This window comes from Felis catus, chromosome A2 (genome assembly GCF_018350175.1).
Source record: "Felis catus isolate Fca126 chromosome A2, F.catus_Fca126_mat1.0, whole genome shotgun sequence".
Lineage (NCBI taxonomy): Eukaryota > Metazoa > Chordata > Mammalia > Carnivora > Felidae > Felis > Felis catus.
The window spans coordinates 135,157,853-135,179,964 of NC_058369.1; the positions used below are offsets into that span (position 1 = coordinate 135,157,853).

General features: G+C 33.3%; 1 protein-coding gene across 1 annotated transcript in view; it reads left to right on the top strand.

Annotated features, from left to right (window-relative positions):
• Positions 1-22,112, top strand: part of CAPZA2 (capping actin protein of muscle Z-line subunit alpha 2) — a 60,341-nt gene that overhangs the window by 32,161 nt on the left and 6,068 nt on the right. Inside the window, 6 exon segments of the mRNA NM_001168692.1 lie at positions 2,315-2,366; positions 8,651-8,714; positions 12,827-13,033; positions 15,122-15,201; positions 19,038-19,116; positions 21,180-21,251. Of these exon segments, the coding sequence (NP_001162163.1) occupies positions 2,315-2,366; positions 8,651-8,714; positions 12,827-13,033; positions 15,122-15,201; positions 19,038-19,116; positions 21,180-21,251 (554 nt within the window).

The following is a 22,112-nucleotide window of genomic DNA, read 5'->3' on the forward strand; positions in this document are numbered from 1 at the left end:
ATTCAATTTTTTCTATTTTTTCTTCTGTACTTTCCTTATGATAAAAGCAGGACTTTTTTTTCCAGTGTAAAGCTAACTGGATCGAATAGATGTTGCTTTAAAATTTTTTTTCACATTTAGAACTGGAAAAGATATACTACCATGCAGTACCACTGTTAATAATTATGTTTTCAGTATTAAACATGAAAGCATCATATTTATCAAATAGAACTCAGTTTGCTTTGTGAGACAGAAGTAACTATAATTTTATTTTATTTATTTTTTTTAATTTTTTTTTTCAACGTTTTTTCATTTATTTTGGGGACAGAGAGAGACAGAGCATGAACGGGGGAGGGGCAGAGAGAGAGGGAGACACAGAATCGGAAACAGGCTCCAGGCTCTGAGCCATCAGCCCAGAGCCTGACGCGGGGCTCGAACTCACGGACCGCGAGATCGTGACCTGGCTGAAGTCGGACGCCCAACCGACTGCGCCACCCAGGCGCCCCTAGAAGTAACTATAATTTTAAATGTCTGTATTTTTTAAAATAATTTTTAGGCAGTAGCTTCTATTGTTTAAAATAAGTTAACTTAGAAATCAAATTAGTATTATTTTAGTGGTTAGTGAAAGAGATTTTTTTTTTTTTTAAATGAGGGCCTGCTACTGAAAAGAGGCATATGAATAGTCAGTATTTTTTCTTTTGGAGTAGCTTTATGATTTATGTAAAAATGATCCATAGACATTCTAAAATGTCCAAAATATAAAAATGAACCTAAAAATGACCCAGAATTCTACCCTCTCATTCTCCAGCATTTGAATGAAATACTTAATATCACTTAGTGTAGACACAGATATATAACATTACATTAATAAGATAATACTATACATGCTGAATTTTCCCCTTCCTGTTTATCATGTTATGGATGTATTTCATGTTGATAAATACACATCTACATTTTTTTCACATCTACATTATTTTTAATGGCTGCTCAATTTTACACTGTTTATAAGAACTATATAGTGTGCTTATATTATATTTAACCAGTTACTTAATGGAAGATACTTAGGTTAGTTGTGTTATTTTCATTTAATGAAAAGATTAGGGTAACATTGTGGTATGTACTTTATGATAGCAACTGTGTGAAATAGCCAAGTGTGTAGGGAAATAAAGAAAATATAACAGGATTAGAATAGATTTTTTTTGTTTTTTGTTTTTTTGGGGTTTTTTTGGTGAGATTATGTGATTTTTTTCCTTATTGTTTTACAAAGTGCTTGGATTTTCCAATAAAAGTATTATTTTTAAAGTTATGTTTTAATGATGAGTGGGCAAATGTCTACATAATAATTGAGTCTAAAATTAGAACAGAATTAAGAATCAATAACCAAAGTGAGATTGCTTCACTATATGCTAATTTGGATGTAAATTTTAAAAAATAAAAAATAAAATTAAAAAAAAAGAGATTGCTAAATCAAATAAAGCAGTTATCCATATTGAACTAAATGCTTTCATCTGTTGTTTGAATATGAGCTGTCTTAGGACAGAAATGTCTACATCTGTGTTCTGTTCACAAGCTGTTTCTTGCTTAATCCCCTTTTCTGTGGAGCAGATTCATTTGAAACTCATGCTGGTGTTATCAAACTGAGATGTGTGTATTTTCTGCAGATCTTACCAGACCATCTTTTTGATGGAGCTTATCTCCACTTTCTTTGGAAATTACAGTGTGCCTACATTGGCTATTAAAGGTATAAAATAACATGTACAGGTTTTACCTGCTATCTGAAAGTAGAGCATTATGTGAAATCTTTCATAAACTGAAATGGCGTAAAGTGGAGAGACAATTACAATATGGTAAAAGTGAAAATCCTCCTTGGATTCCATTCAGTCAGTAAAAACAGTTAAAAGCCAAGTGGCTCAGAGTGAACTTTTAGATAGCTGGGGAAATCTGTATTTTTTTTTTTTTTTTTTTTTTTTTTAATTTTAAGTAGGCTTCACGCCCAGTGCAGAACCCAACACAGGACTTGAACTCACAACTATGAGATCAAGACCTGAGCTGAGATCAAGATTTGGACACTTACCCAACTGAGCCATCCAGGCATCCCTGGAAATCTGTATTTTTATTTAATTCTCTTATTCCTAACCAGTATCTTTTAAAAAATAATATGATGGTATGTTTTTATGGTTATTTTGGTCATCAGAGTGAAGTTTTGATCTTGCTTACATGTTAGGGGTAAGAGAAGAGTGGGGAGTGTTGATACATGACTAAAGTAATCTGCATTCATTATATAGAAATTTCAAACATGGAAATAATAATATAATACATAATACTTGTTTTGCAGATGTTCGGTTACTGCTTAATAATGATAATCTTCTCAGGGAAGGAGCAGCTCAGTAAGTATTACATATTAACATAACTAAGTGACATGATGAGAAAAAATGTTTTAAAGGTGGTTTTTAAGCACTAATTCCTGAAATAGATATTTGTACATAAAGTTTAAATGTACACATGTATTATATGTGTGCACTCAGCTAAAAGAGAAATATTTTTGATCGCAGAGGGACATAGGGACACAATTATAACATAAAATTTTCTGTTCATTGAGTGTTTGGTAGTGGCTTAAATACTTCTACATATATACTACATTTTGGCATTTGCAAGAATGGATAAAATTATTTTAGAAACTTAGAGTTTTGAAATTGTGATTGCTTTTTTATGCAGGTTTTACTATGTGTTTGACCCTAATAGATTTTTGAGAATTAGGAATTTATTTTATCCATAAATACCTAATATAGTACATGACACATATTAAGTAAATAAATATTTACTAAATTTGTGAGTAATTCAAATAACTAGGCAGTTTAAATCGTAATACATAATCTTTGGACCAGTGCCCACAATCATGACTTGCCACAACTGTCTTAGGATTTCAGAGCAATAATTGATTCTCTTCTCTATTCCCATCTCCATCTCCTATGTTAGGCTCACTAACTCCATAATTCATTGGAAAATGATAAAATTAAATGGATTTTTAGGTGCCATACGAAGAGTGTTCAGTGTCCACTCAGGCACCTTTTTTAATCCTGGTATTCTACCAGTAGGGGGAATTTGCTCTTATTCTGTTTTTGTAATGTTTCAAAGCTTTATCAAAAATCTGTCCTTTACAGTTAACCCTAATGAAGGTGGAGGTTCAACAGACTTCTAGGTATATCTGATTTTGCTTTTGATTTAATTTCCTGGTTTTTTTAATAGCAATGTTTATTTATCTGTTTTTAATCCCAATATAATGAACATACAGTGTTACATTAGTTTTAGGTGTCCGATATAGGATTCAGCAATTCTGTAAATTACTTAGTACTCATTACAGTAAGTGTATTCTTTTTTTTTTTAATTTATTTTTTATTTTTTTAATTTACATCCAAATTAGTTAGCATATAGTGCAACAATGATTTCAGGAGTAGATTCCTTAATGCCTCTTACCCATCCCGCTCATCCCCCCCCTCACAACCCCTCCCTCCAGCAATCCTCTGTTCTCTATATTTAAGAGTCTCTTATGTTTTGTCCCCCTCCCTGTCTTTATATTATTTTTGCTTCCCTTCCCTTGTGTTCATCTGTCTTAAAGTCCTCATATGAGTGAAGTCATATGATATTTGTTCCTCTCTAATTTCGCTTAGCGTAAGCATAGTTGTAAACGGCAAGATTTCATTCTTTTTGATTGCCAAGTAATACTCCATTGTATATATATACCACATCTTTATCCATTCAACCATCAATGGACATTTGGGCTCTTTCCATACTTTGGCTATTCTTGATAGTGCTGCTATAAACGTTGGGGTGCATGTGCCCCTTCAAAACAGCATACCTGTATCCCTTGGATAAATACCTAGTAGTGCTGGGTCATAGGATAGTTCTGTTTTTAATTTTTTGAGGAACCTCCTTACGGTTTTCCAGCGCAGCTGCACCAGCATGCATTCCCACCAGCAGTGCAAAAGAGATCCTCTGTCTCTGCACCCTCAGCAACATCTGTTGTTGCCTGAGTTGTTAATGTTAGCTATTCTGACAGGTGTGAGGTGGTTATTATCTCATTGTGGTTTTGATTTGTATTTCCTTGATGATGAGTGATGTTGAGCATTTTTTCATGTGACAGTTGGCCATCTGGATGTCTTCTTTAGAGAAGTGCCTATTCATGTCTTTTGCCCATTTCTTCACTGGATTATTGGTTTTTTGGGTGTTGAGTTTGATAAGTTCTTTATAGATTTTGGATACTAACCCTTTATCTGATATGTGGTTTGCAGATATCTTCTCCCATTCTGTCGGTTGCCTTTTAATTTTGCTGATAGTTTCCTTCTCTGTGCAGAAGTTTTTATTTTTATGAGGTCCCAATAGTTCATTTTTGCTTTTGTTTCCCTTGCCTTTGGAGATGTATTAAGAGGTTGCTGCGGCCAAGATCAAAGAGGTTTTTGCCTGCTTTCCCCTCAGGATTTTGATGACTATCTGTTTTACATTTAGGTGTTTCATCCATTTTGAGTTCATTTTTGTGTATGGTGTAAGAAAGTGGTCCACTTTTTATTCTGAGAAAATGTACATAATATAAAGTTTGCCATTTTAATGATTTTTAGGAATGTGGGCCTTTGGCACTGATTGCATTCACATTGTGTAATTGTCACCACTGTCCATCTCCAGAACTTTTTAAATTTTCCCAAACTAAAAGTCCATACCCATTAAACAATAATTTCTCATTCTCCCCTTCCCTCAGTCCCCTGACAACCACCATTCTGTTTTCTGTCTCTATGAATTTGACCTCACTAGGTACCCCATATAAGTGGAATCATACATTATTTGTTGTTTTGTAGCAGGTTTAGTGTACTAAGCATAATGTCTTCAGGGTTCTTCCATGTTGTAGCACATGTCAGAATTTTTCTTTTTAATGATGAGTTTATAAACCACATTTTGTTTATTCATCTGTCAGTGGACATTTGGATTGTTTCCACTCTCTTAATTATTATATTTAAAGTGCTTTATAGAAATCAATTTACTCTATATCTTTGACTTTAGTTATTAGCTTCTGAGTGAATGGCTGCTCATTCCTAAGTTTTTTAAACCCTATTTAAATTATTTGTATATTTAAATAAAATGAATTTTCTTTATAGTCGCATGTGCCATGTTGACAAAAATCTTACGGAAGTAAAGAAAATGTACAGCATTTATAACTTCTAACAGCAGTACTTTCAAAGTAAACTATTCCTCTGAGTTCTCTGTGGTAAATAAATATGTGGGTTATTTCATGTAGGTACAAGAATTAGTGGATTTTGTTTTGTTTTTAGTTAAGAAAACAAACTTGATTTGTTGAAAGAACAAGAGTTTTTCCCCAGCAGAATAAAGTTTAATGAAGGTCAAAGAAATATTCATAATTATATAAGTGGTATGAAATAGTCACATTTGACTCCAGGATGAACAGTATTGAAATTGTATTTGTCCAAAGAAGTACTTATCTGATGATGTTTTTACATTTAAATTAAATAAATTATACTTGTTCTAAAAAGAAATTAGAATGTGAGCTGCATATCTCTTTTATTATGAAACACATTTTGGGGACAGTCGTAGTCCACATTTCATGATGTGTATACATGGAAATACCTGATATTCTGATATTCTAAGGAAACGAGTCTGAAGAAATCAGTAACTAATGATAAAATAAGATGTTTATGATATGATACCAAGAAAAGGCATCAAAACCTTAAGGAGAAAGTTCACATTGTCTTGTATGTAGTTATACTATTAAGTGATTACTAGCTAGATGAACACTTAGAGAAAATATTGTGGTTTTTTTTGTTGTTGACTTCAGTAGTATTCTTCATACTAAATTTCTCAAAACTATTCATTTGAGTTCATTTGGTAGACATCTGTATTTGTGAAATGAGAAATATGCCTTAAATCATTGGTCAGTGTCCTCTATAGGAAATAATTTTCAAGCCAAAATAGTATTATTCTCATTATTCACTAAACTTGGTTCTGAATTACTTTTACGATACCTCCAAATTTCTGAGGAAACTTTATCACCGATCATTGAGGCTGTCCAGAACTACGTAACCAAAGCTTGCAAGGCATGGTAAAAACATTTAGAGTGTGTGCTGGTGGCGGTTTCACCAGAGTAAGTGCATAGCTGTAGTCGCATTTCTTGTGACTTGTGATCTTTGATATTGAATTTCTTTTGTTCAGGTACTTCTCTTTCGTACATATATGTACTTCTTTTTTCTTTTACCTTTTCCCTGCTGCTTTAACTCTTTTAATCTTTTTTCCCCCTCTTCCTATCTTTTTGTAAGGGGAAAAACATGGCTATTATTCTTGAGTGGTTTTAATGGGATATTTTTACGGTGGGCACAAATTCAGTATGTTTCATAGGATGGAGAGTACCAGAGAGTTGGTACTCTCAAGTCTAACTTTTAAATGTCCAGAAAGAGCCTTTTATTCAACTGACCTATGAATGCCAGACTTCACTGTGATAATGAGATAAATAAGCCTCTTAGGGATTTTCTAATGGGGAGTCAGAAATGTTTAGTATCAGGCCAAATGAAATAAAATATTGTCATAATAGGGTGTATCAAAAGCTTTTGGAGCCCAAAGGAAGGAACTTTTAATTTCTATTTAGAAGTGGCTTTGAGCTGAATGTAAATGATATACAGGGTTTGAATAGTAAATAGGGAAATAAAGTGGCTAAACTGAAAGAGACACCTGGTGAAAAGTATAATGTGTGACTGGTGCAGGACTAACATTAACGGGTGTAAAAATCTAAATACAGGAACAAGTATTTAGAAATGGATGATTGGGCTACATATATTATTTAAATATGTCTTTCACTGGAAAGTGAATCCTAATATCTAAGTGATCTAGAAACTTTTTTTATTTTTTTCATCTCAAACATACTTTTGAGATAATTCACTTAAAGGGTAGTAACTGCCTGGCTATGTTGAAGCTATTCTTAGGAAAATTATAGTTTTAATGAATTAAGATCAGAAGTGAGTACTACCCTTCCTCCCCGCTCCCACATCATGCATTTCTATGTGTACACCGCCCCCCCCCCCATCTTTTTTGAACATTCAGTGTCAGGAATTTGACAGCTAGTAATTTAATTCTACTTTGCTAGATTTTGCATTTGCTAGTCTGCTAATTTATCAGTAGTGCTTTGCTCAACCAAACATTCCTTTCTAGAGGAGACTCAGTAGCTAATACCTCAAAGTTCAGTGGATGTCTTGCCATCTAGAAAATCTTCCAGGTAGAATAGGTTTAGAGATGTATTTCCAAATTTTAAAATACTCAATATTTTTTCTGTTAAGTGGAGAAAAAATTCCCAGGTTATATATATGATCCTTACTTATTTTCTAGATAATTTTTTGTACTATGAAAAGCTTTCCTATAAATATATTACATAAATATGTAATTTAGTATTACTCATAGAATAGAGAGGTTTTATTCTCAAATCCAACTTATCACCATTTCCTAGTTCATACTCTTCAGCAGTTCTAACATGGACATTTGCCTAGTAACAACCTAACTGCCTTTTTTTTTTTTTTTTTTTTTGGCTCTAGTTGCTCCACTGTCCAGTTGTCATCCACACTGCTACCAGATTAATCTTCTCTAGAGGTAGTTAGGTTCTTCCTTCTCAAAAAGTTTCTGTGATTCTGCTTTGCCTCCCAAATGAAGTAATTATTCTATCAACCAGGGCCTTTCAGTTTAATTTAGTAAATATAATGGAACACAATGCTATGTGTCAGGCCTTGAGCTTGGTGCTTCCTATGGTGTGAACCTAACCTATCTTCTCGTGTGTTTTGTTTATCCTGGTCTCTCTAAATGGAATACTCTACCCATTTCAAGGCCATTTCTCATTGTCAGATTTCTAATGAAATCACCCCTACTTCTCTTCTTATTCTTGCCTTCAATGGAATATAGTTTTTAAAAATATGTATTCTTCTTGGAGTACCTGGATGGTTCAGTTGGTTAAGAGGCTGATTTCAGCTCAGGTCATGATTTCACAGTTCGTTAGTTGGAGGCCTGCAAACGCGTGAGCTCCAGCCCCATTCTCAGTGTGGAGCCTGCGTGGGATTCTCTCTGACCCTCACTCACTTGCACCTGCTCTTTCTCTCTCTCATAAATAAAATAAAACTTAAATTTAAATTTAAGTTAAATTAAATAATTCTCCTTGATGCTTCTTTATTGGCCATTGTCTTATAGTACTTTCTACTTTGTGTTATGGTTATGTTTATCTATTATCTCTTATTCAACTGTAAGTCCTTTGATCAGAGGCTCTGTCTGATTACTCTTTGCATCTCTCCTAGCACCTGCTCTGTTTCCTGGTATATTTTGTACTAAATACATACTTGAATAATTAGATATGTAGATGGCTAACCTTTACTTTCAAGGTTTTGAGTGAAAAGTCAAATTATATTTACTGATTTAATTTTCTTTTGCTAAACATTGAAGGTTGGGTATTATTCATCAGTTTTAAAAGTAGCCATATCTGTATAATAATTTTAGTTAATATAAGATCAATAATGGAGAATTATAATTTTATTTAACTTGCCATATGTAGTGCAGGAGATTTATTGACAAGTGAATTGTTCATGATATTTTAAGAGTGGTAAGTTTGTAACTTTGAATAATTGGCCTTTTTCTTTTTTAGTGCATTTGCACAGTATAATTTGGACCAGTTTACTCCAGTAAAAATTGAAGGTTATGAAGATCAGGTATGTTTCATATGAACACAGGATCTGACTATTCTTTGTTTCATTTATAATGGTTAATGTATTCCATAAGAATTGTGAAATGGTATGTGTAAAGATTAAAAAGTGTTCATTTTAATCATAGCCACTTATGGGCAAAGTAATTGAAAATTTGGTTTCTTTTGTTGAGACCAATAATACTATTAGCAGAAAGTCCCTTTTAGAAGTGTTCAAATGTAATTCTTTTGAGATTTTAGAAAATAACTGCTTTAAATCTACTTTCTTGTTTTTTATAGGAAAAAAAATCAATCCTATATTAATCCAAAATCTAGAATATATATTAGTAAGATTTATATCATATTTTGGTTGCTCTGGAATTCTACAGTTCTTCATGTGAGTAACTTAGCATTTAGTAATTATTAAATCTTTTCTTTCCAAAGTGAAAGCTAGAATTGCTAAGAAAAGCTACCAAAGGTCACTAGTTTTGTTTTTTGTTTTTTGGGGTTTTTTTGGTTTAGAGTTACAAATAATCGAACAATGATTGTATTAATTCATATTGTGCTTTTGTGAAGCACAATTTATGTAAAACAATATACAGAAGGAACTGGTAGGTAGAACATGAGAGTTGTAAGAATTCTAAGTGGCTCGTTATGTCAAAGCTTGCTTTTGGCGTTATTCATTATGTAGTATGTAGTCTTGTATTTACAGGGAAAGTGTAGACAGAAGATGACTTGTAACTGCACAGAAAACAAGCATATGTGTATAGACAGGCATGTGTGTACACATATATGAACCTGTGTAGTGTTTCATTTTATGAATCTCCTAAATTTGCTTTTCCCTTGGGAAATGTTGGGTTTTGGTTTTTTGGTTTTTTTTTTTTTTTCCTTTCCTTTTCTTTAACGGTAAACAAAGTTATTGTGCATCCTTGTACCTCTGGGCACATTGACTATTATTTTCTTAAGATAAATCCCTAGAAGAATATTTGCTGGGTCCAGGGAATCCACCTTTTCAAAATAGCTCCCAAACTCATTTATGAACTTAGCGTACTATTAATACTTAAACCTAGTAAAGGTAAAACAAAAAAGGCAAACTACACTAATCTCACATGTGATCGTAGATTTAAAAACTTTAAATAGATATTAACAAATAGACTTCAGAAATATATTAAAAAATGAAATATGAAGACTAAATAGAATTTATTACAAAACTGCATGAGTGGTTCCATGTCAGACAATATATTGGTCTTCTCTATTAAACAAATCAAAGAAAAAAATTTTATGATGTATCACTAGACAGTGAAAAGGAATTTGCTAGTTCTCATTACAAAAACCCTAAGTTACCTGGGGATAGAATAAAACCTCTTAAATAGAGTAGACTTTTTAACAAAAATCACAGTAAATATCATAGACTACAAACAATAAAATAGTTTTAGTTAAAATAGACAATTTGCCAGGTTTGCTTATCACTATTATCTAACATAAATGGAGGTATGGCAAATAAGACAGGAGAATGAGAACTTTTAAAGCTTTAGGAAGGAAAAGAAAACTCTTAGGTGGCATGATTTATAAAACTAACCTCCCAATCAAAAGAAACTGCTAGACTTAAAAAAATTTTGTGGCATGGCTGAATTTAAGGTAAGTATACAAAACTCATTAGCTGTTCTCTATTGTGCCAAATGAGTACTTTACACTAGAAATGGTTGGAGGGGGAGGAATTCCGTTTTAAATGGTAAAACTGTGCATTAACCTAGGAATAATTTTAATATGAAAGGCAAAAGATTGTGAAGACGATTGTGGTTATCTTCTTAAAACACAAAACAGGTGAGGGGTGCCTGGGTGGCTCAGTCGGTTGAACGTCCGACTTCGGCTCAGGTCATGATTCACGATCTGTGGGTTCAAGCCCCGCGTCAGGCTCTGTGCTGACAGCTCAGAGCCTGGAGCCTGCTTTGGATTCTGTGTCTCCCTCTCTCTCTGCTCCTCCCCTGCTCATACATACTCTGTCTCTCTCTGTCTCAAAAATAAATAAAAACATTAAAGAAAACATTTAAAAAACAAAAGAAAACACAAAACAGGTTGTGATAAACAATGGGAAGGCAACACCGCATTCCATTTTGAAATAGAAAGTTAAATTACTTAAAAATTAAAATGTGAATTTAATGTAATTTGATTAGAATCCTAATAGTTTTTTTAATTGGTCAAAATGTCCATGATTTATGCGAAAAAAATACATGCTTGGGAAAAAAACAAGGAAAATGTAAGAACAATAAGAATAGATAAGAGAATTTCTAGATAGCAGAAGATGCTTTATAACCAATGTAAAGTCAAATCAGAATGGTATTGTATAAAGTAGATAAACAGATCAATATAGCAGCATATAGAACCAGAATTTAGTCCCAGAATATATGAAAATTTTTTTACATGACAAGATCATAATTTAGACAGACAAAAAGTAAAAAATTGACACAACTGGTTTCTGTCAAGCAGAAAGTTAAGTTGAACCTCTGTCTCACAATGTACAGAAATAAATTTCAGGTAGATTAAAAATTTGTAAAATTAAAATTTTAAGAGAAAAGAGTCTACTTGTACAATATTAAGGCAGGGAAGACTGTCTTAAAGTCTGGAAACCCAGAAACTATAGAAGAAAAGATGGACATTTTGCTACATAATAATTATTTTAACCATAAAATGAAACAGATACCTTAAACAAAGGACTCATAAATTTATAAGACAAAAAACAACTCAGAGGAAAAATATTAAAGAATATTTGTTCACAGAAGAGCAAATGGCCCACATATGAAAAGAAATTTAGATCTATGAGTAGTCAGAGAAATACAATTAAAGTAATGAGAAATTTTATACCTGTTAGACTGAATAAAGAATTGTATGCCTATTGATGATGGTAATGTGAAAGGAAGTACATCTTATATACTGTTCATAAAAATGTGGATTGTCACAACCATTTTTTGGAAGAATTAAAAACATATAGACCCTTTACCTACTGTCTCCACTGCTGGAAATCTATTTAAGAGATGTAGAAGCCTTTAATGGAAATAAAAACATTAGTATGTTAAAATTTATGTACAAAAATACTTAAAAGTTTTAATGTACCTATTCCTCCCCCCCCAAAAGAAAAACAGCCAGAAAATAAAGAGATGTTCCATCAGTAAAGGAATGGCAGAATAAATTATGTTATATTTACATTATGGGACATTTATGCAGCCATTAAAAAGAATAAGAGGTTTACCAGTTGACTTTGAAGGATTTCTCTAACTATAATGTTGATGTTGAAAAAAGCCAGATGCAGAAAAATGTGTGTGCATGTGCACATTTTCATTCCATTCTTGTGAAACAGTGACCCCAAAAAACCCTGTATATGTGTGTATGTATAAATAGATGTGTATTTATCTATGTAGGATTATAGGACTGAAAAAAATTTAGAAGAATACATCCTATGTTTACATGATTTGTTATCAGAGGGAGGGGGAATTCCCAACATAGGTAAGGAATCAAAGATTGGGAGAGTTGGGAGGGAAGAAAAAGAGGGAAACTTGTAAAATAAAGCACAGAATATCAGATTTATGCATGTACAATTTAAATATACATAAATGAATAAGTTACATGTTTAAAAATTTGGAAGTCTGTTGAAAACAGCTGTCAATGAATAGATTATAAAAATAAGCAGGCACTTCACAGTAGATGAGATTTGGGGCCCAGGAACAATATAGGGCACACTGAAGAGTATTATGTCAGCGTTAAAGCTATTCTTGTAACCATTCTCATTGGAGGTTATTACCATTTTCCTAGTTTTGTGGACTGGAAACTGAGTACAGAAATAATAAACTGTTTATAGTTCTCAAAAAAACCCACAAAACTCCAGTAGTTTCTTAAAAGATGCATTATTTTCACCAGGTAGCCAGAAGTTATACTGGGAGAAAGTCAGATCCACTAATCTAAGCTGAATGAGAATAGCCTCATTTGAATTACTATAGTTGTGCCATATAGTTAAATCCGTTGCTTGGAGTAGAATTATTTTACCATGTTAAGGACAAAGTTTAAGTGAATGTATATTAATGTATATTAGTACTTAAATGCTGTTTTAAATACTTTTTTTTTCCAAAATTCATTGCATCATTAAAGGTATTGATAACAGAACATGGCGACTTGGGAAATGGAAAGTTTTTGGATCCCAAAAACAGAATCTGTTTCAAATTTGATCACTTAAGAAAGGAAGCGACTGATCCAAGACCATATGAAGCAGAAAATGCAGTTGAATCATGGAGAACTTCAGTAGAAACTGCTCTGCGAGCTTATGTAAAAGAACATTATCCAAATGGGGTCTGCACTGTAAGTCATCGATATGCATATTTTTTCTTCTGTCTTACGTAAATATGACAATGTTTTTATGGTCTCCTGAAATCTGTAATAGTTTACAGAACTGGTATTTTATAACTTGCCATTTTTTTCCTTGAAGTAAATATTTCTTAGAATATTTTTTCAAGAAACTCTAAATAGTAAATATATTATGATTGCCTAAAATGGAAAAATGGTTGTACCTTGAATTAAATCCATGTAAGAATTGTCCTGCATTGATTAGAGCTTGATAAGATTCTTTAATCTCTTGTTCACAACTCATCTCACTAACTTTACATCTGACTTTTTTTTCATTAAGTTATAAGCTCTTAGAAGAAATAAAATTATTTGGAAGTGGAGTCATGTCCCTGCATGTTTTATAATCAAGTTTTTTTTTTTTTTAATGTTGTTCTTTCATAGGTTTAACCTATTTTTATATTTTCAGGATAAACTATGATAGTATCTAGGAATGCTTTTTCTTTTCTTTTTCTCATAAGATTGTATCCAAATAGTCTTTTCATGTCCCCACAGTTTGTGTTTCTTTGATCCTTTCCATAGCCTGAGTGATCTTTTGAAATTCAGATCAGATCATGAAAATCCCATGCTTGAAATCATTCAAAGGTTTTTCCGTTAGTTACACTTAGGATAGAATCCAGGCCTCTAAACAGAGTCCAAACTTTTGTAGCCCTGTGGACCTGGCCTCTGCCTACCTCTGGAACCTAAGGTTACCATACATCCTTGTTTATACTTGTTTTCCCAACATAATTATTAATATTACCAGTAGTATCCCATTTCACTCTCAGAAGTTTTCTGGGTAGGACAGAAATTCATATGGTCCCATTAAGTATCTAGCTCTCAGCAATTACTTGAGGAAAAATTGCAACATAACCAAAAATACTTTACAAATTCTTTGAATTATAACTTTGTTGATTAGAATTATTTTGGAGGAATAACTCAAGAATAGATCGCTAGGTTGAGTATGACAATCTTATTTGTTCCAGGAGGATTGAAAGACACAAAAGTATCCATTACTTTTGAGGCAGTAAGCAAGAGGTGAAATGACGTCATCATATTATCACAGGCATTCTACTAATGACCTTTCTCATCTCTACGTAAATTAACTTTCTCAGCTCTGTCCTCATACTTTGTAAAATGACTAAAGAAATGGCAACCCCTAAGATCATAAAGGAAACAAAGATGATAATCACAATGTAGATCCAATTTTTATTTGTGTGTAAACAGCCAAATTGGTATCTATACATTTAAAATAAACTGTCCATGTGATACCTGTTTTTGGAATGAAAAGTTTGCTATGTCTAGGATGTTTGTGAATATTTTAGAGTGTAATAATGAGTTTTATTTCATAATTAAAAAAATTTTTTTTTAATGTTTATTTATTTTTGAGACAGAGAGAGACAGAGCATGAGCAGGGGAGGGACAGAGAGAGGGAGACACAGAATCTGAAGCGGGCTCCAGGCTCTGAGCTGTCAGCACAGGGCCCGACACGGGGCTCGAACTCATGGACTGCGAGATCATGACCTGAGCCGAAGTTGGATGCTTAACCGACTGAGCCGCCCAGCAACCCTATTTCATAAATTTTGAGCTCTTGGGACATTTGGGTGGCTCAGTCGATTAAGCATCCAACTTCAGCTCAGGTCATAATGTCATGATTTGTGAGTTCAGGCTCCACATTGGGCTCGCTGCTGTTGATGCAGAGCCCACTTCAGATCCACTGTCCCCCCTCTCTCTGCCCCTCCCTCACTTGTACTCTCTCTCAGAATAAATAAACATTTAATGTAAATAAATAAATTTTGAGCTCTTTCATGATTCACTAAGAATTTGTGATTATAGGTGTATGTGTTAGAGTACTTGTTTTTCTAGCAACTATATTGAAATAATGACCTACTTGGTATTCTTTTATATGTTCCTATCAAAGTGATACACATTTTTTTTTATAGATGTTTAAAGTTGAACATTCTGTGGCCCTGAATTCACTCTTCTTTTTATTTTATTTTATTTTATTTTATTTTATTTTATTTTATTTTATTTTATTTTATTTTATTTTATTTTTTTGCCATTAAGGTATATGGTAAAAAAATAGATGGACAGCAAACCATTATTGCATGCATAGAAAGCCATCAGTTCCAAGCAAAAAACTTTTGGTAAGTGACAATTCTGTGTTTTGGGAATTTTGACATTGTTTATATCCTTTGTAGTCCTTGCTTTATTAGTTGGACCTATACCTTATTTGTTTATAATTGACTAAGTGCAATCTAAACATGAAACTTCAGCCTTTTCATATAAGAAAGGTATTTGCTTCATAATCTGCATACTTATTTAAAGGTAGCCGTAAATCCATTGACACTCTGTGAAAAGAGCGTGGGATTACATTGAGTGTTTTTAGAGACTTGCAAGCAGCATCCTCAGAGAACATTTGTGGCTGTGAGCAGACCAGTTGGCAAGCCCATATGCTCATTCTGAGAAGGAATTGTTCCTGAGTGAGACTTCTATGGGAGAGGAAGACAGAGGTGATCATAAAGGAAAGAAGAGTGATTTTTCTGGTGAACTTTGGGGGCTCTGAAGTAGATATTTTCATGTAGATTGCTTAGTGTGCTTGGTTGGCCAATGTAAGGAAGTGAGGACATGTTTTATACAATGAGGCAGATTATAATCATAATTTCATTTTAACTAGGTTATAATTTTGTGATCAAATTATATTGTTGATTAATTCTTATAAAAGCCCAGTTCCCTAAAGCAATGACTTTCCCTATTAATCTTGGACCTTTGACATATTGTTGGGCTTTTTTATTTTTTGGACAAGACTGTTTCTGAGATACCTCTTTTAATAAAATTCTGAGGCTCAGCAAGACTTCATAAACTCAGAATTGAGTGAAGTGTTTACCTTTAATCTCCTGTTTTGTTAATACATGCTAAGATCATCAGAGTAAGTATAGTCATAATATTTGACTTGTTACCTAAGTTGGTTGTGCTCTTGAGGGTAGAGTAAGAGGTATCAGTAACCCCTATGGACTGATTTGGTCCATGGCCCAAGATTGCTCCACTGTTTAACCATCTTAGAAATAAATGCAAGGCTACAAGGTTAACCAAGAACATTTGGAGGAATGCAGATCCATTATCACTGAAGGAAAATCAATTCCATCTGTAAACATATGCCTTTATGACAAGCTTTAGTTCCCTAAAGATTCTGGTGTACAAAGTTACTTTTATGAACTTAATATAAATGTAGTGTCTCCATTTTAGGCATAAAAACTTGCAGCAGTAACCTACCAATATCCTAAAGAAATAAATCTTCACAAAATCATTATTAATTTATTGTATATGTGCTAAGATATATATCCAAAAATCAATCTTACTGAGGTTGAACTATTAAAGGAATATTCTTATTACTAAGTTTTACTTTAAAATGTATTGGAGATGTTATAGTGAATTTATTAATCAGTTTTCAAAAATAGAACTTACTTGAGCGTTAGCATCTGTAAAATGAAGATGATGTTTGTTCTTGACTTTTCTATTCTCACGAATTTGCTTCACAAAAATGTGAATTTTTCTCCCATACTACCACTATGAACATTGTATCATTGAAGTTAAAACTTACTTCCACTTTTTAGAAAAGATAAATTTTAAATGACATTCCAAAGTGTTAAACATGACATACCACAATAATCTCACTAAAATCTTAAATAGTTTGTTACAAAGAAATATACTTCAGTTTGCCTAAAATACAGATGGAATAAAACTTGAAAGGTATTAATCATGGACGTTTCTTAGATTTCACTAGTACATTCTCTTCTTGGTCTCTACTGTTTCCCTAATGGTTAGCAGTTTTTTGGAGGCCTAATAAATGTTTGTTGAATAAAAACACATTTATTAATTACAGTGTTAATAAAAGAGAAGGGAAGAAGATAAAGTCTAGGACATCTCAAGTATGTACTCCATTGATAAAGGGGTACCATCTACTGAGCATCATTTACCATTACTATATGGTAGTAATGCCTTTGGAAGGATCTTTTGAAATAGTTCTTAAATTGTTACCATTACCTGATTTGGAATTACTTTTTTCTTTTTGCAGTCAGTGTTGATATATGCATGTGGGCATAATAAATCTGAAATGTGTGTGCTTCGAACTCACTACTACTCAGTCCTAATACCTAAATAAAAGGAATACTGTAACTTCTTTTGGAATCATGAAATAAAAAATAAATAGACCTAGGTTCTTTTTCCAAATGAGCTACTTATAGATAATTTTGGATATCATTCAATATCAAGACATGGTATAAAATTCTCTTTTGTTTTGTAGATCAGAAACATTGTTCTAATAATAGCACTTTTCAGATGTTAAGTGTTAACTGTAGCTATGAGAGTACTCTCATTCTATGGATTTTCATGATTGGGTAGATTGCAAGAATACTGTAAGGATCCCAGAAGTAATTTTATAGCAAAGCCAGTATAGTGAATCCATTAGCTCTATGGCTATTTTAGAAATACATGGTACTGTTCAGAAAAACCTAACAGGTATCAGTTTGCATTTCATAATATGTCTTTAGTATTCAAAAAGCAAATAGAGGTAGAAGGAAGGGTTGCTGCGAAAAGGCAGAAAAAAACAGGATAAAATTCATTATCTGGGAGACAAAAATGAGTTAACAATATACTCGTTGCTCGTTTGTGATGTCACAATTTCCTACCATTAATGTTGTTAATTTGTATGCCAAAAGTTGTGTTTTTCTAAATATTTATTTATTTTTGGGAGAGCGCAAGTGGGGGAGGAGCAGAGAGAGGGAGACACAGCATCCAAAGTAAGGCTCCATGCTGACAGACTGACAGCAGAGAGCCAGACATGGGGCTCAAATTCATGAACTGCGAGGTCATGACTTGAGCCAAAGTCAGATGCTCAACTGACTGAGCCACTAGATGCCCCCTAAAAGTCCCTTTGAGAAGTGAGAAGAGGTTATACCTTTTACGTGGAAATTGAATCCTAAAAAGGGAAAAGAAAAAAAAAATTGATTCGTACAACTCCTTATATAATCTAAATATCAGAACCTTGAAATGTTGTATTTCTGTCCATTCTTTTTAAAAATTATTTGGTTCACTGAATGTCAGACTGCATTGACTGTATTTGTGAAAGCCCCTGATGATCTGAACATTTATTCAGTTTATTCTTTTTTTTTTTCTAATTGAAGTATACTTGACACACAAGGTCACGTTAGTTTAAGGTATACAATGTAATGATTCAATGAGTTTATAGTTATGCTGTGCTCACCAAAAGTAAAACTGCCATCTGTCACCATACCTTATTACAATACTTTTGACTGTATTCCCTCTTCCTATCTTTTTATCCTCTTATTAATTTCATAACTGGAAGCCTGTATCTCCTATTCCCTTTCACCTGTTTACTCAGTTTATTTTTTTTTTATTTTTTTTTAACCTTTTTATTTATTTTGGAGACAGAGAGAGACAGAGCCTGAATGGGGAGGGGCAGAGAGAGAGGGAGACACAGAATCGGAAGCAGGCTCCAGGCTCCGAGCCATCAGCCCAGAGCCCGACGCGGGGCTCGAACTCACTGACCGCGAGATCGTGACCTGAGCTGAAGTCGGACGCTTAACCGACTGAGCCACCCAGGCGCCCCCAGTTTATTCTTAATTAAAGCGCAAGTGTGTTGGTTGTGAAGAAGTAGCTTAAGATTTTCTCCAAAAGTAGTTTATATTATTTAGTTTTGAAATGTATTTTAAGCCTTAGCTTTAGAATTCTTTAGTTCCATCCATTATATAGGCCCTTTTTTATCAATAGGATGAAGATTAAATATAGCTCATAACTGAACTTAACCCTTTGATTCTTTTAAATATTTCAGTGATTAAAAAATGAATATCCGGTGTCCTTCCCACTTACTCTCATGCTGTAGCACTACATTTAAATCTGGAACTTAAAATTTATTCAAATTATTTTCCCTACCTTATTTACAGCTGCTGTTTTTATTTTTAAGGAATGGTCGTTGGAGGTCAGAGTGGAAGTTTACAATCACTCCTTCAACCACTCAGGTGGTTGGCATCTTGAAAATTCAGGTATGAAATAAAAAGTATTTGTTTACTGATCTTGAGATGATTCTGAACAGAGAAACAACTAATTCATAAGTTTACATTTTCTTAGTACACAATCACCATTTCTTTTCCAGATCTTTGTTTTGAGGTAATGGGAAAAACAAGTAGTGCTGATTTCATCTTTCAAATAACCTTGCAGTCATCAAAAATCTGCAAAGATAGCTTACAGATTCTCAAAACACAGCTAAAATTAGATGCTACCATTTGGTCTTCTCATCATACAGTTTGTTCATCCAAGCATCCTCTGAATTTGAGTTGTGCTGTTCTGTCTTCTGAATTAGGTGGAATTGTGAAGTTTAATATTAGTATATGTATGTGTATTGGATTATAAATACCTATTTATTATATGTATATATTAATATATGTATCTATGACATATATCCTTTAAGTATCTTCTGTACTCCTATTTGGTTTCTTGTAAGAAATCCACCATAATTGAATTTTTTGACTCTTAATGTAAACTCAAATGTTTATATAGAAAAACCTTTAATAACTAAGGCCAAGTATTTGAATATAAATATTACTAAACAAGTTAAAGGAAATGACTTTTTCTGTCTTGGTTCACGTACTTACTCAGTACATTTGTTAACTACCATGAAAGGTGTTGTGCTAAAAGCCATAAAGGAATAAAGATGAATCAGATACTGCTCTTCTATCATTTGACTCCACTATACATTTCTTACCTTTATCCTATTGCTTTTATGTCTCAGTATAACTGTCCATTAAGGGCAAGAGAATAGAGGCTAAGAGCATGGATTTTGAAAGCAGACTGCCTGGGTTTGAATCCCAGCACTGTTCGCTTAGTTGTGTGACACCCGGAAGTCATTTAATTTAGCCATTTTTGCTTGTTTCCTCATGAGTCAAAAAACGAAAACAGCAATAGAAAGCTCAGATGATTGTCTGAAGATTAGTTGATACGGGCAAAATGGTTAGAACAGCCAGACATGAAATTCTTGATAAATGATGACCAATGAGGCCGATAGTTAGGCCTCAGTAGCTTTCACCTGGATAATTTCTAAAATGAAGCCTCTAAGCCTCTGTTGAGCCAAAGCTTGTTGAGAGCTGGAATTGTCTAGCTCACAGTTCTATCTTCATCAGTTAGCATGTTGCCTAGCATATAATTGTTATTTTGTTGAGTTACTGGACCCTTTGCCATCCCCTCATCTATTTTTCACATTGCCACCATCGCAAAGATAATTTTTAAAAATGTAAATCTAGATATATTACTTTCTTACTTAAGATCACTCTAACCTACTAGATAGTCCAGACATATTTGCATGGCATACAAGGCCCAAAGTTGACTTGTCTTTATCTATTTATTTCTCTAGCCACTCTTCTCCCTCTCCAATCTCACACACACGCCAGCTATAAGTATCTCCAAGCCTTTCTAAAGAATGCTGTTCTCTAAGTTCAGTTGCCTTACCTTCCCTGGTTTAATTGTTGTCATACTCATATTGCTAAATGCAAGTATTGTTACCTCTTTTCTGAAATCCTTCTTTAAATCTCATAGTCTCAAGACTTTGTACATAACTCTTACTGTGTTGTGTTGGAATATAAGGCCAGGGACTCTCTTTTTTTAAAAGCTGTGCATCCCTAGAACTTTCTGTAGTAGCAGGCATATATAGTAATCACTCAATTAATGTTTATTTAATAAATTCGTGTCTGAATTCGAGGAATTAAATGGTTGGTGGAAACGCACAAAAGAGGAGCAACATTTGGGAGGGAATATTGTGAGCTCAATTTTGGATATCTTGAGTTTAGATATCAGTAGAATATCTTATGAGGTAAAAACGTCCAGTAGTCAGGTTGGTGGAGGGCTTGCCTGAGTAAATGCATGAACTGCAAATTTGTTTCCTCACTAGACTGAGAGCAGAAAGTTTCACTGGGGTTTGAAAGGTCAGGAGCTCAGCAGAAAAGTCTAGGTTTAGAGTGGAAATTGATAGTCATTTGCACTGATGTGATTGTTGAAGCTATGAAGATCTTGATGATTCCTGTAATGTGGTCTCTATAATTTCTTTTTCTAATAGGTTCATTATTATGAAGATGGTAATGTTCAGTTAGTGAGTCATAAAGATATACAAGATTCCCTAACAGTGTCTGTAAGTAATTAATTCCAAAATAAAATTTCAACAACCTAATGCTTCTATAAAACCAGAACAGTTTTGGAATTAATGTTTTAAGTAATATTTCTGCTTCTGATTGAAGTGTTTTTAGGTAGATTAAAGATGGTAAGTAACTAGAAATCTGTACCTGACTTTTTTGGCAGCCTTACTGAGATATAATTCACATACCATTCAATTTACTCATTTAAAGTATAAAATTCCATGTTTTTTTAGTATATAAGCAAGATTGTACAATAATCACCAGAATCTAATTTAGAACTTTTTTGTCTTCCAAAAACCCAGTACCCTTTAGCAGTCACTCCCCATCCCCCCACCAGCCCTTTCTCCAAACCCTCTTAGCCCATAGGCAACTGTGAATTTATTTTTTAACTCTATGGACTTGCTTATTCTGGACATTTCACGTAAATGGGATCCTACAATATGTGGTCTTTTGTGACTTTTTTCATTTAACCTAGTGTTTTTAATGTGTATCCATGTTGGAACATATATCAGTACTAAATACTTTTTTTATTCCCAAATAATATTCCATATACCACATTGCATTTATCAGTTGGATGGACATTTGTGTTGTTTTTTACTTTTTGCTGCTGTGAACCTTGTGTACTCTTTTTTGTTTTAATTTTTCTTTGGCGGTAGTGGAATTGCTGGGTCGTACGGTCGTTCTATGTTTAACATTTGAAGAACTTTTGCCAGACTTTTTCCAAAGTGGCTTCACCATTTTACATTTCTATCAGTTGCCTATGAGGGCTCCAATTTCTCCACATCTTCACTAAAAGTTATGGCTGTCATTTTGATTATAACAATCCTAGTTGATATGAATGAATCTGGAATTCAGAT